The sequence below is a fragment of the Balaenoptera ricei genome, chromosome 17 (genome assembly GCF_028023285.1).
Source record: "Balaenoptera ricei isolate mBalRic1 chromosome 17, mBalRic1.hap2, whole genome shotgun sequence".
Lineage (NCBI taxonomy): Eukaryota > Metazoa > Chordata > Mammalia > Artiodactyla > Balaenopteridae > Balaenoptera > Balaenoptera ricei.
The window spans coordinates 76,422,557-76,436,923 of NC_082655.1; the positions used below are offsets into that span (position 1 = coordinate 76,422,557).

The window sequence follows — 14,367 nt, forward strand, 5'->3', positions numbered from 1 at the left end:
GACAGAAAAAATACTAAAAGTATTTTGAGAACTGTCCACACCTCTCTTCAGCACTTACTCTTTTGTCATCAAAACCCTCTTTGCTCTTTGCTAAATGAACCTCAAATTTAAGGGTTTCTACCCTTATCCATTCCCTAAAGACCATCAGAGTATGTTATTCAATCCCACTTGTACTATATTTCTAGCTTGTATTAAATGGGCCCAGATGCCTGGTTATTTTCTTCTTCTCTTGTGGATTGCCGTGGTGTGATTGAGGACCACACTGTTGGGGGTGGAGGACCGTGAGACACTTTGTATCTCAGCCATAGGGCGAGTAGCCCAGAATGTCTTAAGGAGGGTGGGAACTGTGGAGAGAAAGAGTTCAGTATGCAGACGTAGCCCACTTCAACAAAGAAGCAATATTGATCCCAGATTTCTAAACCAGGGACTAGATTGCCATTGTCACCATCTAGAATTTCATGGTCACGAAGGAAAAATTAGACAGGCATTATCATTAAAGTTCAGTCACTGAAACGATTAAGTAGTTGCAGCTTTAGCTGCTGCAGAATACTTTACGGCATTAATGATGGGTTAGTCTCATTGGATTCTTTTTTTTTTTTTTAATTATTTATTTATTTATTTTATTTATGGCTGTGTTGGGTCTTCGTTTCTGTGCGAGGGCTTTCTCTAGTTGTGGCAAGTGGGGACCACTCTTCATCGCGGTGCGCGGGCCTCTCATTATCGCGGCCTCTCTTGTTGTGGAGCGCAGGCTCCAGACGCGCAGGCTCAGTAATTGTGGCTCACGGGCCTAGTTGCTCTGCGGCATGTGGGATCTTCCCGGACCAGGGCTCGAACCCGTGTCCCCTGCATTGGCAGGCAGACTCCCAACCACTGCGCCACCAGGGAAGCCCTCATTGGATTCTTGACGGAGACTTTTCACCTCTCCTCTTCAGGTCCAGGGAAGTATGTAAGAAACAGAACATCTCAAACCTATGTACATCTATAAGAACTATATATTGTAATATCTGTCAACGCCTATTATGTATATCATGTTTTATACTTTGAAGAACACTTTTACATGATTTATCTCATTTGTTCTGCTCAATACTCGTAGATGCTTTTTTTTTTGGTGTACATTGAACATTTATTACAACTAATTGGCGATGTGATAAGACAGTGCTCACGTGGCCTGAACATTGGTCACAATCACAACAAAGCTTAATCCAGCCCAGCAGATACAAATAAAAGTGTAAACTGTGAAGACATGTTTAGATACGTAGAAGTATGTATAAAAGTGACATTGAAACAACTGTATATCCTTAAAAAATATAGAGACCCCTAGTGCCGTTTTACCTCATTCAGCTCACGCTTTCATATGAGAGGTGGTATCTGTTTTTATATGTATGACTTCCAGTAACTAGGCAGTGCCACAGGAGGGACGGAAGCTGCCCTAAAGCTTGCTGCACTTCTCAGTGGAGGGAAGCAATAGGGGAGTAAAATAAATTTGGCTGTAACAAGCACCCTGGAAGAAATATTCGTGCTTTAAACAATGACTTATGCAACACTTTGTGAAGAGAGTAAAACATTTTCCGTAAGATGCTGTTATTAAGAATCCCAGGTAAGTCAACATTTCCATTTTATTTGGGGAGGCATCAAAAACAATCCAACTAAGTGACTAAACGATAATGACAACAAGAAACTTATCTCAGGAGTTGAATGTTCCTTGGCCTTAAAAATAACATGCTTACTATTATGAAACAGCTGATCTCTGTTCCTCGTCCCAGGTCTGGAATGCCTAAGAAATAATTTTTAGTGTAAAACAGCATCATTCCATTAGTCTTTTGTGTATTCCCTTTGTTTTAAGTTGTTTAGTTTCTAATAAGGGTCTTTGGTATACATTTGTTTTTTTTCTAAAGTTTCAACACAATGAAATTTTCGTTCACTTGATATGTGACATGTCAATTCCCTTTATTTGCATATATACTGAAATGCACTAGTCTTTGGTTTCATAAAACCAGGTTTCACATAATTTAACTTTTTTGCCAAAGACAGTAATTAATAAATGTATATTGCCTGATTGTGTCATATTCATAGATGCACATAATCAAGGTAATGATAATAATCTATTCAAGAGAAACAGACCTATAAACTTTAAAATAGCCAGAAAAAGTACCTTTCTTTTCCTGCATTCATTCTAATTCATATTTAAGTCCCCTGTTATCACTTGATTAACCAAAGTTCCCTTTAAAAAAAAATTGTGTAGACCTGAATGAAGCAGCTTAGCAGAACAGTAATACTGACAAGACGTCATCTTACACCATTAGCTAACATGGACATGAAGGCAGTGACCATCTACAGTCTGTGAAATGCCACAAGAAGTCATCAACAGGGGAGGAGAGTTATGTCAGTCCAGTTTCTTCAAGAACACTACGTGGGGTTTCAGCTTCCTCCTGCAGTAGATCAGCCTGCTCAGTTGCTTTAAGGACATTTTTCTTGGATGTTTCCTGACCTTCTCCTCCCAAAAGAAACTCATCCAAAATAAAATAAGCCTTCTCAAAATTAAAGATGATATCAAGTTCACACACACTGCCAAAATACTTGTCAAGTAATTCCACATAATGATGAATTATTTCCAGGGTAATTAGTTCCTTGTCCTGATCCTCAGTAGCACGGCAGAAATACAGACTGGCCTATCTCGGGAACTGCTCTTCTACCTGCTGAGCCCACAGCAGAGGTCTTCCTTCCTCATAGATACTTCTATCTGAAGTTTGCAGATTATGAAATGGGGCCAGATGGTTAAATTCAGTCACTTATTCCTTCAACAAATATTTGTTGCATGTTTACTATGTGCCCCAGGCACTGTTCTAGACACTGGGAGTAGAGCAGAGAATAAGACAGAGTCCCAGTCTGTTGATTGACTTGTCTAAAATTCCACACTGTGACTAGAACTTATCACTAGAACTTATCATTCAACTTAACACTTTTTTTCTAACCAATTCATGAAATCAATTATAGTTGTAATGGTAAAACCAGTTGCTAAGGAAACATAGAACCTCCTCCCCCAGTTCTCTCCAACCCCCCTGTACTGTAAGCCAAAGCTGTCCTTTACAATCTGAAATCTCTACACACTTTCTTACGTCCTTTTCAAGATTGCCAGCCCCAGGGAAGGGCTTCATAGGAAAGCACAGGCCTACCATGTGGAGCTCTGCTACAAGAGTCGTCTCTGAGGATGGAAAACACACCACGGAAACGTTCTCCTTGGCATTCGATTAAAATACTCATCTCACAATTAAGAGGGTGGTTGACGTTGTATTTTATGATTCCATTGAAAACCTACTATAGTTGTTTGAGGATTTCAGAGCTGGTTTCTATCCTAACTCAGATGAGTTTGCTCTCACACTCCCAAAGCTGAGGTGTGGTTCCCCCCTGATGCTGGACACTCATGATGGAATTGTAGAGGGGCTCGTTCCTCCACTCACTACAGCTTCACGGATTGAGGAACTGAGTGCACGTCTACCAAGAATCCCAACCCCATCCCTGTCCCTGCTCCACCCATGATCCAAGCACCAAGACATACCTCTCTCTCTGCTTTGACAACCCCTGTGTGTATTCTTGGATAGGGACAAGGCCTCAATACTGTAAGCTCTTTCCAGTATACTTGTGATGACAAAACATTTTCCTCATTCTCTTTTATTTCCAATTTAATAACTAACTTGTAATGAGTCTGTCTTTGGGTTTTCTCTCTCTCTCTCTCTCTTTTTTTTTTAACATTTTGGCTGTACCTCATGGTATGTAGGATCTTAGTTCCCCGACCAGGGATCGAACCCACCCCCTGTGTGGTGGAAGCGTGAAGTCTTAACCACTGGACCGCCAGGGAAGTCGCTGGGTTCTCTCTTAATGGAAATAGTTGGGGGTTTTTTCAACAATTTGTTTTATAAATAAAGGATGAAATTATATAATAGCTTACCCTATTTAACTCATTGGGTATTATAAAGCAATTTCATAACCAAAATGCAGTTGTTTTAAAAAGTTATGCTAAGATTGCTTAGGAAAATATACTAATAGAAATAACTATCTTTGTCTCTTCTAGAAAAGTTAATATTTTAACATTTGAGCACCATTTTCAAAACAAGGTATTGGGAGCAGTTTGAGTCACTCGAAAATGGTTTGTCCCCATGCCTATGTTCCTTTGACTTGACAGGGGTTCAGCATAGCTTATCCTTTTCTCTTAGAAGATGATCTTGCTTAATAAAGATAGTGAAACTGCAGAGTATGCCAAAAAGGACGGTTTATGACACATACAGGGTGCAAGTCCATCCCAGGGACAAGCAGAGAGAGGGTCCAATGAATGAAATCAGACGCCACGCTTACAAAAGGGAGCATATTGCATCTGACGGGGCTGCTGGGACACCACGTGGCAGCCGCTGTCTAGCAGTTTGCAGGAATGGCCAGCGAAGTGTGCATGCCCACCTGGGACGCACGTTTGGGCATCAAGAGAATGTCAGCAAAATATCCTAAAGTGTTAGCATGGTGTGTTACCACCTGTTCTTTCCCTTTATGTTGACTCATTGTGCCGACATAATATAATATCTCTATTTCAAGCTTAAATTAATTGTATTTTACTCTCATTTAATATTCAAATTGGGGAGCACATGCTATGTATTTTTAAAGGAATGTTGCTGAAGCCGATTAGAGGCAGACCATTAAACTTCAAAATTTAGGACAAATGTGCATGTTTCAGAACAGCCCCACGTGATGCTGTTGGCATTGTGTAGGCAGCTGGTTCAAGTAGAAGGCTGGGATTTCATGCGCCACGATTGTTCAAAAATCCCGTTGTCATAATAGCCCCCAATTATGAACAGCTACAAATATAAACACGAACTGGAGAAAATGGACAAAATTATTGATGACTTACTAGGGGCTCAGAAAATTACAATACTTAAGGAAAAACAGCTATTAGTGAGATTACAATCGAAGGTTTTCTTGCCAGCCAGAGGGAACAGGACTAATAGGGCTGCTGTATGTTTGTGTCACATGCTTCCTCATTGTGGAGTTTAGGCGGGGCTAAGAAGCCATGCAGATGGACAGATCTTTATTTTCAGAAGCCATGATAAGGGAGAAACTATATGTACTTTGGTTTCTATGAAGAATCTCTCAAAGAAGAAAAATCAGAAGGAAGCTGAAAGAAGTGCTAAAAATCCTCCAGGAACACAAAACCTCCCATATGAATCATTCCTACCAAAGCCACTGAACAAACTTCACATGTCAGAGATCTCTCCATTTTAATACTTTGGAAGATGGTGCTGAATCTGGAATGGGAGCAGGATTGTGTCTGGGATTCCAACTGGAGGTTTTAAACGCTAATGAATCCTAAGACAATAGACAGCCCGGTTCAGAGCCATACTAAGTTGTTTAAAAAAGGCACCAGATGGAGAGAGGGAAATAAAACATAAGCGTGGCTGTGATGTTGGTCTTTGCTACTTATCTTTCACTGACTGGAACCTACAGAGAAAGAAAAATAGTAACAAGATCACGCCCTTTGTATTAGACTCCTTGGAGTTTCAGCAACCCTCAGCATCTTTTTTTATGAAGGTCCAGCTAGATTTCCTGTCTCTCCCCGTTACTTCTGAATTCTGTGATTCTGGTCGTCTAAGTCTGGGATCTGAGTTCACGGTTAACGGAGAGCAAATCAAACCCCACTAAATTAAAGAGTCCGTCCAGCTTTGAAGCAGAAGAGATTGGTCCAAAGAGCTGTGAAGTGTTCTTGGGTCCTTTTTAGCCATGGAAAGTCAGTTCTTAAGTGGGAAAGGAAAGTCACCTTAAATCAGAACCAGATGTAAATTACTAAGTGAACCTTAAGTTCCTAATTGGAGACACAGTTGGGCTGTAATACATTTAGCAAATTACAAACAAAATGTTCTTGTTTACATTACATTAAATGGCTTTAGAGCTTCAGCCAAAGAGCTAAATAAACATGCTGTTAGGCTAAAAATGGAGTGGAAGGCCTGTTCAGAGTTTGGTGTGTTCAGGAGAAACCACAGCCCACGGTGCCCAGAGAGCCTATTTTTGTAAATGGGAGCTAGCCCTGTTGTGGGAGCAGAGAGTGGATTTACCTCGAGATCCAGAGCCTAATGAGCAGATATCACTTGCAGGGAAACTGTTTGAATATTGTAACATATGCCTTCTTTCAGGATGCATAATTCATATCCAAGGATATTAGCCATAGCAGTTCAGCTCAATAGCAACACCTCATTATTTTATCCCTCAGTATTTATTCCTATGTTTGACGCCTTATGAAATTACTGTTAATGTGTTTATATAAGGGCAGATCTGACACAAGTGGGAAGAATGTAATTTCCTGCTCATTCTTTCCTGCTGCTGTGTCCTCTTCCCCTGGTAGAAGTGGCAAGTGTAAATAGTTAATTTGCTTCAATTATGAGCCTGTCCTGCTAAATTAGAAGCAGCAGGGATATGAAGAGCCAGAATTATACTTATGAGGCAGCTGACAAATCCTCTGAGCCCACGGAATCAAATCATTTACTCCTCACTGGTGCTCAAACACCCACTACAGATATGCTGCCGGGGTTTTTTCCCCCGCCCCATATCTTATGATAAAATGTGGATTTTATGTCAACAGCACTTCAGGTTAACTAAAATCCTATTGCACTGTCACATTCACGCATGTGTTTATCTTGGCCAGTTCCTTATAAACACTATGCATTTTCCCCAATTTTTTTAAACTAGGAGTAAAGGATATATAAAATAATTGTTCATTTAAAAACTGTAGAATGTAAGAAAAGTTTATATTTGTAAAAACTTAAAACAGCAGTTAGAAATATTACATGCAATGGTGAACATATTTTACCTCTAAAACACAGGTAAGTATAAATACATATAATCATTGGTACATAAATGGGATTATGGCATGCCTTCATGGGTATAAATACACGTAGAAATATTCCACGCTCACACACAGAGGGAGCAGACATCCCACTTGAAAGGTTCCATGACATCAGCAGGGAGAGAATTTGAATATAATGCTCAAGTCTGCTGTGCTTTATGTATTATTGGTAAACATGTTTGGGGTGGGCGGGCTGTCTGTCTGTAGACCAAATCTCCTACTCCTGTTGATGCGCACTCTAATTTAGAAGCTGCGATTCGGTACTTTACCATGAACACCCATGCCCGTGCTGACTCATGGGAGGAGAAACCTGAGACTAGGGATTATACACTGGATCACAGGTATTTCCTGAGCACCTACTATGCACCAAGCTCTGCCCTGCCTGCTGGGGCTTCTGCTGTAGACAAAAAGATGACGGGCCCTGCAGTTGGGGGGGTCTAAGAGAGGCATCAAGGGGAGATCTCATGCAGCCAGGAGGAGCCCTTGCATGAACAAAGATGCAAAGATGGATCTTAGATACCAGATCAATTTGATTATATATATATATATATGTATAATATATATATGTGGGTGGGGGTTGTCTGCATTTCTTGTGTGCCTGACACAAAAGATGCACACAATAGAGGCATATTTTAAATGCCTCTTTTTGGTTCTGTAGCTTCAGTTCCTCACACAATGAAGGCACATAATAGATACTCAATATATTGTTAAGCATAATCGAATGACATTATACTTGCCCCGGTCATCCTCATTTAATGAATCTACAGATATATTTTGCAGCCATCTTTTCAGATGAGGAGCTTGCTTCCGTCTGATCCCTGCCATTCCAAAAACAAGTCACACCATTTCTGTGTAGACTCTTTGTATGCGTTGGAGGGATCCCAAAAAGAATCGATAGCAAGAGTTTTGACACATTGTATAATATTTTCAATGCTCTGAATACTACTTTATAAAGTTCTCTGAGTTCTGGAATGCTTAAGAAAATGCTGAGCAAGTTACACAAATGGAAATTTAACTGCGTTTAAGGACTAAGTTCTGTATAAAACACAGTGGCACTTGCTCTAACTGTCCTAAATAATAACAGCATTCAAAGACGCTGCAGACATTAATTTCTCAAGTGCTGTGTATGACAGGCAATTGTGATTAAATTATTATTTCTTATATGACTGTATTTCTAAGCATTTTCTATAAATATGAACTTATACTGGGGAAAAAAAAAACTGCACTTGAAGTTAACGAAAAAGAAAAGCGCCTTTTAGTTTTATAGTGTTTGAATAAAATCCAGAATTGGAAGAATTATGTTTTTTCTTATTATTACTGTAAAGAGTTGAAATAAACTACAACTAGAGATTAACTAAGGGCCAGAGCCAAAAAAAGAGGGAAGGAAGAAGGAACTAAATGGTGTTTGTAAGATTTTACTTTTCTGTATAAGTTAGATGGATTGTTTGGGGAGGAGCAGAAAGTGGAAAAAGCAAAATGACAGGTTGTATTAGAATATTTTCTGTTTGTGTGCATCATATTCACTGACACTGAACTGCTGGTTTTAATTAGAGATTATTAGCCAATAAGACATATATATTACACGTGCTGGAACGCAGAGCATTTAAAAAATGATTCACAGAATCACTAGATTACATGAACAGAATTTGGATTCTCTAGAATTGCTATTTGATGTATGTTTTAATTTAGCCATTATATATGTTGCAGTTTAACCACTGAGATGTGATCCTTAGATAGGATATGGTAGCTTTCTTAGAATAACAAACCACAGCAAAATAACTAAGTTAGGACAGGATGAATTCAAAAGTGTTTGGATGAGCTGGGGAAAATGATGAATGATGTATTATGATTTTTAAATCCTCATCTGGCCACCTTTGCACTTTATTTCAAACAGCTGTAGACCATTTGGAAGCCATTTTGTAGTTCAACTGAGTACTAATATTTACTGTGTGAATCACATTTCTTTAAAATATTTGTCTTTCCCTGAGAGAGAGAGACCGTTTCTTTCCCAAACTTAACTTTGCTATAAATCAGACCTATCCTCCTAGATTAGAAGGTTTGATCGTTGCAGTGGGCTGTTCATTGCCAAACGCAGTCAGCGTCGTGTTTGGTTTCTGCAGGCAGAAGACTTTCTCCATCCGTAAATAGAGCTTTGAAACGTTTTTGAGGAACTTTTTACTGATGATTTTTAAATATCTGTTCTGAAGTAGGAATTTAAGTATGTGGAATTCTTACATGTTTTTTTATCATTCACGCATACATTTGAGGTCTTTCGTCAGACATTTCCATCAAATATAGAATTCAGAAAGCATCCTTGTGCAATTTTAGAAGGTAGCATCATAGAGACATACAGGGTGAATAACATGTGAGCCATTAGCTAGTTCTCAAAGGTGGAGGTTCAAAATTACTATCGGGGAAACCACCTCAGATTTTAATTCTGATCTAGGGTACCCCCCCCCCTTTAAACACAATTACAGAAATATACCTCCTGAAATTACCACCGTTTGAATCCTCCCTCTGAACACCTGCATCTATTCAGGAAAGAGCAGACCCATCAATCCGTGTAATGTGACTTGATGAGTTTACCCTTTTCTAAAGCGGTATTTAGGCGCTTGTACGATGATCTCACATAGCCAATCATCAGTAGCCAATAGGGAGCCATTTGGAGGAAACAGGGCACTCTGAATGCTAGTCAGGTATCCCGTAACAACATCGATCTCCCAGTGAAACCAGGGGGCACACATTCAGCCTAAAACACATTGAGTTGCCACCTTTCTCCCATGGTTGTTAATCAACAAATTTCAGGGAAGTTAACACCTTGTGGGACGTTAACCCCTGGGAGCCCCACCATAGTAACACTGTTGCTGTTTCAATAGAAACCAAATGCAAGAAAGATCATAGATGTTACAATCTGGCCATCTGGCAACACCATCTTATCTGTGCTACTTAGAAAATGATGCTTTGGGCAATGCTATGGACCCAAGTGTGTAATATTTGCCTTTGGAAGCTAAATGAACCCTAGTTAGCTGCCCAGGGGGTCACTTAGAGTAGCATATGAATAAAAAACATGATAGAAATGCTTCTAGTATACAAAAGCGTACTACCATCAAAGATATTTTTGCTAAATATTTGCTTCAAAGTCCTGAATAGGATTTCTGTCTGTGTGGGAGAAAAACCCTCTCCAAACAGTTTTAAGGTATTAAAAGTAAATGTAAACATTGTCAGTGTAAGGTCATTAATTATAAGTTATGTCTTGGAGAAGAGATTGGAGGGAGAACTACAAACAGAGATCTGTCTTGGGAGAAAGAAATAAATCAATAAAAAGCGGGAGGGCTCTGTGTTTCTGATTGTGGCTGACCAAAACATATAATATACATGAATCATACTGTTCAAAGACATGTGCTGTAATCTAGTGTTTATTTGTTTTCATGTTTGAATGTCTAAAAAAGGATTTGAATTTTATTTCCAATAATTAGCTCAGTAAATTAAGAGTTCTCTTGTAATTGAACCAAAGGATTAATTGGCTTTTTACTAAAAAATTTCTTTTAAGTTTCTTTAGTTCCATATATTGTAAAGATGGCACAATGATTGTATGTTACCGTTGCACAAATTCTTAATCGCCTTATTATAATTGCCTTTAATATACCAAAATGCCAAATATAAAAGACTAGGCTGAAGAGCTCCTTAAATTAGCACTTTCATTTCATAGGGTCCTTTATAATTCTGCTGACAAGGTTACTCATTTGTTTACCTTAAATAAAATGTTCTGCTTTAATTAAAATATTCAGGAGTAAGTAATATTTCTCACACCGTGAATTTCACAGTTGGGGCTGGGCTCAGCAAACCACCTTCCACATCAGAAACCATAAACTGACCTCTGCTGCCGACTTTGGCAGATACTTGGTCTTTAGACATAATTTATATTTAACTATTTTGACTAATTCCAAAGCCACTTTTCACACGGATCTGTGTCTGGTTTTGAGCTCAGCATTACAAAATACTAGCCAAGCCTCATTCCCTGCTGTAAAATTCAAGATGTGGGAAATTTAAAATAGTCATATCGATGAAAATACATCCAATGGTGAAAAATATTTTATTCTTTAGGGGTGATTTCAAAAGATTGACAAAAACAGACTCTAAAGCCTTGAAAGAATGAGCTTAATGGTAGCAGACAGCCGTGTGTATTCACTTTGCTAGTCTTTCATTTTTGACTCTTATGACTTTTTTTCTGTTTAAGTTAGCAATGTGACCTTTAGCCTACCAGCAAGTCGTTTTTTTGGTACTTTTGCTCACTTTAGGATGATTTTACTTGTATTTGCAAAATGATCCCCTATGAAAAATGAAAAGCTTCTGTAAACTGAAATTCAATTCTGAACATTTTTACCTTTTCACACTGAGGCTTCCACACACTCATGCCATCCAGTGTTTTTGTTGGAAAGGGCGTGACCACAGCAGACCACACGGCGCACATGCATTCCTCGGCCACTCAGCGTCCCCAGCCCGCTCCCAAATGTGACTTTGACTGCCATTGCCAACTCCTGAGTCTTTGAAAATAGAACTTCAAGACACAAAATTTTAAAATAGTGATGAACCTGCAAACTCCATAACTGTTTCTTTGATTAACATATTGAACATAATTGATCATCTTTTAATTCTGTCCTTGTTTTTATATTTAGCAAGGAGAATATATATCGGGATTTGAATGCACTGTAGAATTATCTGCCCATTATGTAAATATGAATGACTTCTTTATTCACATGTAGTGTCTTTCCCTGGGAACCTTCATCAATAGTATCTTTCTAAGCCAACTACCTCCACTGTCAAAGTACCCCAGATAAATCTGTACATATGCTTTATGGAAAATGGAAAATTTTACTATAGTTAATCTTTTTCTTATCTAATCTCTTGCCATACTTCTTAAAAACTTGTTTCAGTAAGAAAACACGATCTTTGGGGAGATGTATATTATTATATTATGTGTGTGTGTGTGTGTGTGTGTATGTGTGTGTGTGAACACACACAATTATCATTCTGCACTGTACTTCTCTGGAAACAAAAGCAGATGCGCTTTCTAATTTCAGACTCTCTGTTGTTACAGGTCTATAAAAAGAAAACAGAGGCTGCAAAGAAGGAGTACCTGAAGCAACTAGCAGCATACAGAGCCAGCCTGGTATCCAAGGTAACATGCAACCATGTGGTATTGGGATGGATTGTGGCCATCTGATTGCAGACTCTGATGGTCATGTGAAAGCATAAAAGATTACTTTAGCATTTCTGCACAGTCTCCTTTGCTGAAGAAGAAAAAGTAAATCCTAAGCAAAGCTATATGTTATGAAAATATTTGTTCATACCTAGAGGACCAGAACAACGTCCTCTGGTGTCGTTCCATCCATCCACCTGGTGGATGGTCCTCCATCCATCCTTTTGTGTACTATTGCCCACCTGTGGATTACTGATTTTGTGGGTTAGACACAGTGCATTCTTAATCCCTAACCAACTTTCTGTTTCACCATGTTCCATGCTTAAATTGCCCTCCACCCTGACCCCATCCCATTGGTCTTTGCTGAGGAGATGCCAACTGTCTTTAATCCTAGCCTCGTTACAACATCATCAGAATGTAAGCCTACCAAAACAAACAAACAAATGAAAAAAATGCATCATTTCATTTGAAAATGAAAACACCACTAAAATAGTTTATGCTTTAGAATACCTCAAATACGAGCCCTTGCTGGTATAAAGACTCAAGAGTTAACTCTGTTTGGTGTTGGATTATTAAAGCTATATTTCCTTTTATAGATTTCTCAGGCAGGTAACCTCAGAGACAGGGCTGAAGCTGTGAGAACTGGACACTGTGGCGTCTTAAGTCCAGATGTGGCTGGTGCCAGGCTCAGTGCGGGTGGGGCTCTGGACTTCATTCCATTCACCCATGAAAAATACTTTCTCTTTTATCCACAAATATCCATTCCCCTTCCAACAACTCTAAAGTAATTATACAAGTTAGTTTTTCTTGGGGAAAACATATACTGAATATATGATACAGAGAAGAAAACGGAGCACAAAATACAAATGCATAAGAAATTTCGGTACCCTGTTGGTCTAATGCAACTTTGCATTCCACTTCTAAGGTATGACATTGTGGGAAAACTTAATATTTATTATTTAACCTTAAAATTCCTAGCTCATCTGTACTATCTCACTATGGATCTCACACTTTCTAATTTTTCTAACTCCTTTTGAAGCTGTTTATATTTTCTGCTGATACCGTCACACATTTCTGTATATTTATAGAATTCACAGCATGTATGTAAAATTATAGCAAAAAAACAAGGTGCAAAATATTAGATCCATCCAACAATTGGGTTGTATAGTCACTTGGTATTATTCAGATTAACATGCCCAAGATGTAAGGGGGCATATGAATTCTTCTTATTTCATCCAGGATAAGTTTCTTCTTGAGCATTTTAAATAGAAGTTTTAGTCAGAACATTTTACATATGAGCAAATCAATACATGAAGTGTCAGTCCCAATACAAAGCACTCTGCTTAATGTTATGCAGATTGCCAGAATGCTATAATACTGACTAAGCTTTACTTTCAAAACAAGTGTCCTCAGATTTGCTCTTAGCTGCAACTTTTCTTACTATTCGTTCTCAGAGTTGCAACCCTCAGTATACGGCAATTTGTGTAAATGCTGCGAATTGCCATTTCTGCATTTAAAAAAACCAAACACTTTCTTTATAGCTTACTCTGACGTTTTTCTTCTCTTTGGCAGCAGGAATTTTGCTGGAGCTGTTGAATGTCTATTTATGTACAACTATCTATTGTATGTATACAAAATGAAGAATAGTTATAAACACCCTCTCCAGGTTAGAAAAATGGCCTTCTGATGTTGTATGTGAATGGGATATTTGCAGTACAACCTTGCAGACACGTGCAGAAAATTTACCAGCCTATCCGCTGATTGCACACAGAAACATATATAAAAATCCATTGCTTTTCCATTTAAAATTATCACAAGGAAAATAGCAGCCATTCATATTTACACATATATTTTTCTGTTATACTTTTTTTAGTATGTTATAAATTATTTCCCTATTCTGAAAGATCTAAAGATCTGAAGGTACAATCATAAAATGCTACATGATAATAATAGTCACAAATCCAGGTAACCACAGTGTGACAGCCGAGCTCCATCTTCTCCGTTCACTCATTCATGTGTTCATTTGGTAAATTTCCCTGGGCACGTGGTCTGTGCCGAGCGCTGGGCCAGGCTCGGAGGACACAGTGGAGAACTGGCAGGTGCGTCCTCTGCACTTAAAGAACTTTCTCTTCAGTCCAGGGAGACCACTAGTGAAAACATAAGTTAATGAATGACCAAGATCTTTGTGAATCGAAGCCTTCTGGGAAATCAAGGACGGCATCTGATAGGGTGGTCTGCTGACTCCTCTTTGAAGATATGACCTTGGAGCTGAGAGCAAGGGAAGACA

The 14,367-nt window shown here is 38.7% G+C and overlaps 1 protein-coding gene across 4 annotated transcripts in view; it reads left to right on the forward strand.

Moving 5' to 3' along the window:
• Nucleotides 1-14,367, forward strand: part of TOX (thymocyte selection associated high mobility group box) — a 294,925-nt gene that overhangs the window by 262,188 nt on the left and 18,370 nt on the right. For all 4 annotated transcript variants that reach the window (XM_059901468.1, XM_059901469.1, XM_059901471.1 and 1 more), the window contains one exon: nt 11,979-12,059. In XM_059901468.1, the coding sequence (XP_059757451.1) occupies nt 11,979-12,059 (81 nt within the window). The remainder of the gene's footprint in view (nt 1-11,978; nt 12,060-14,367) is intronic.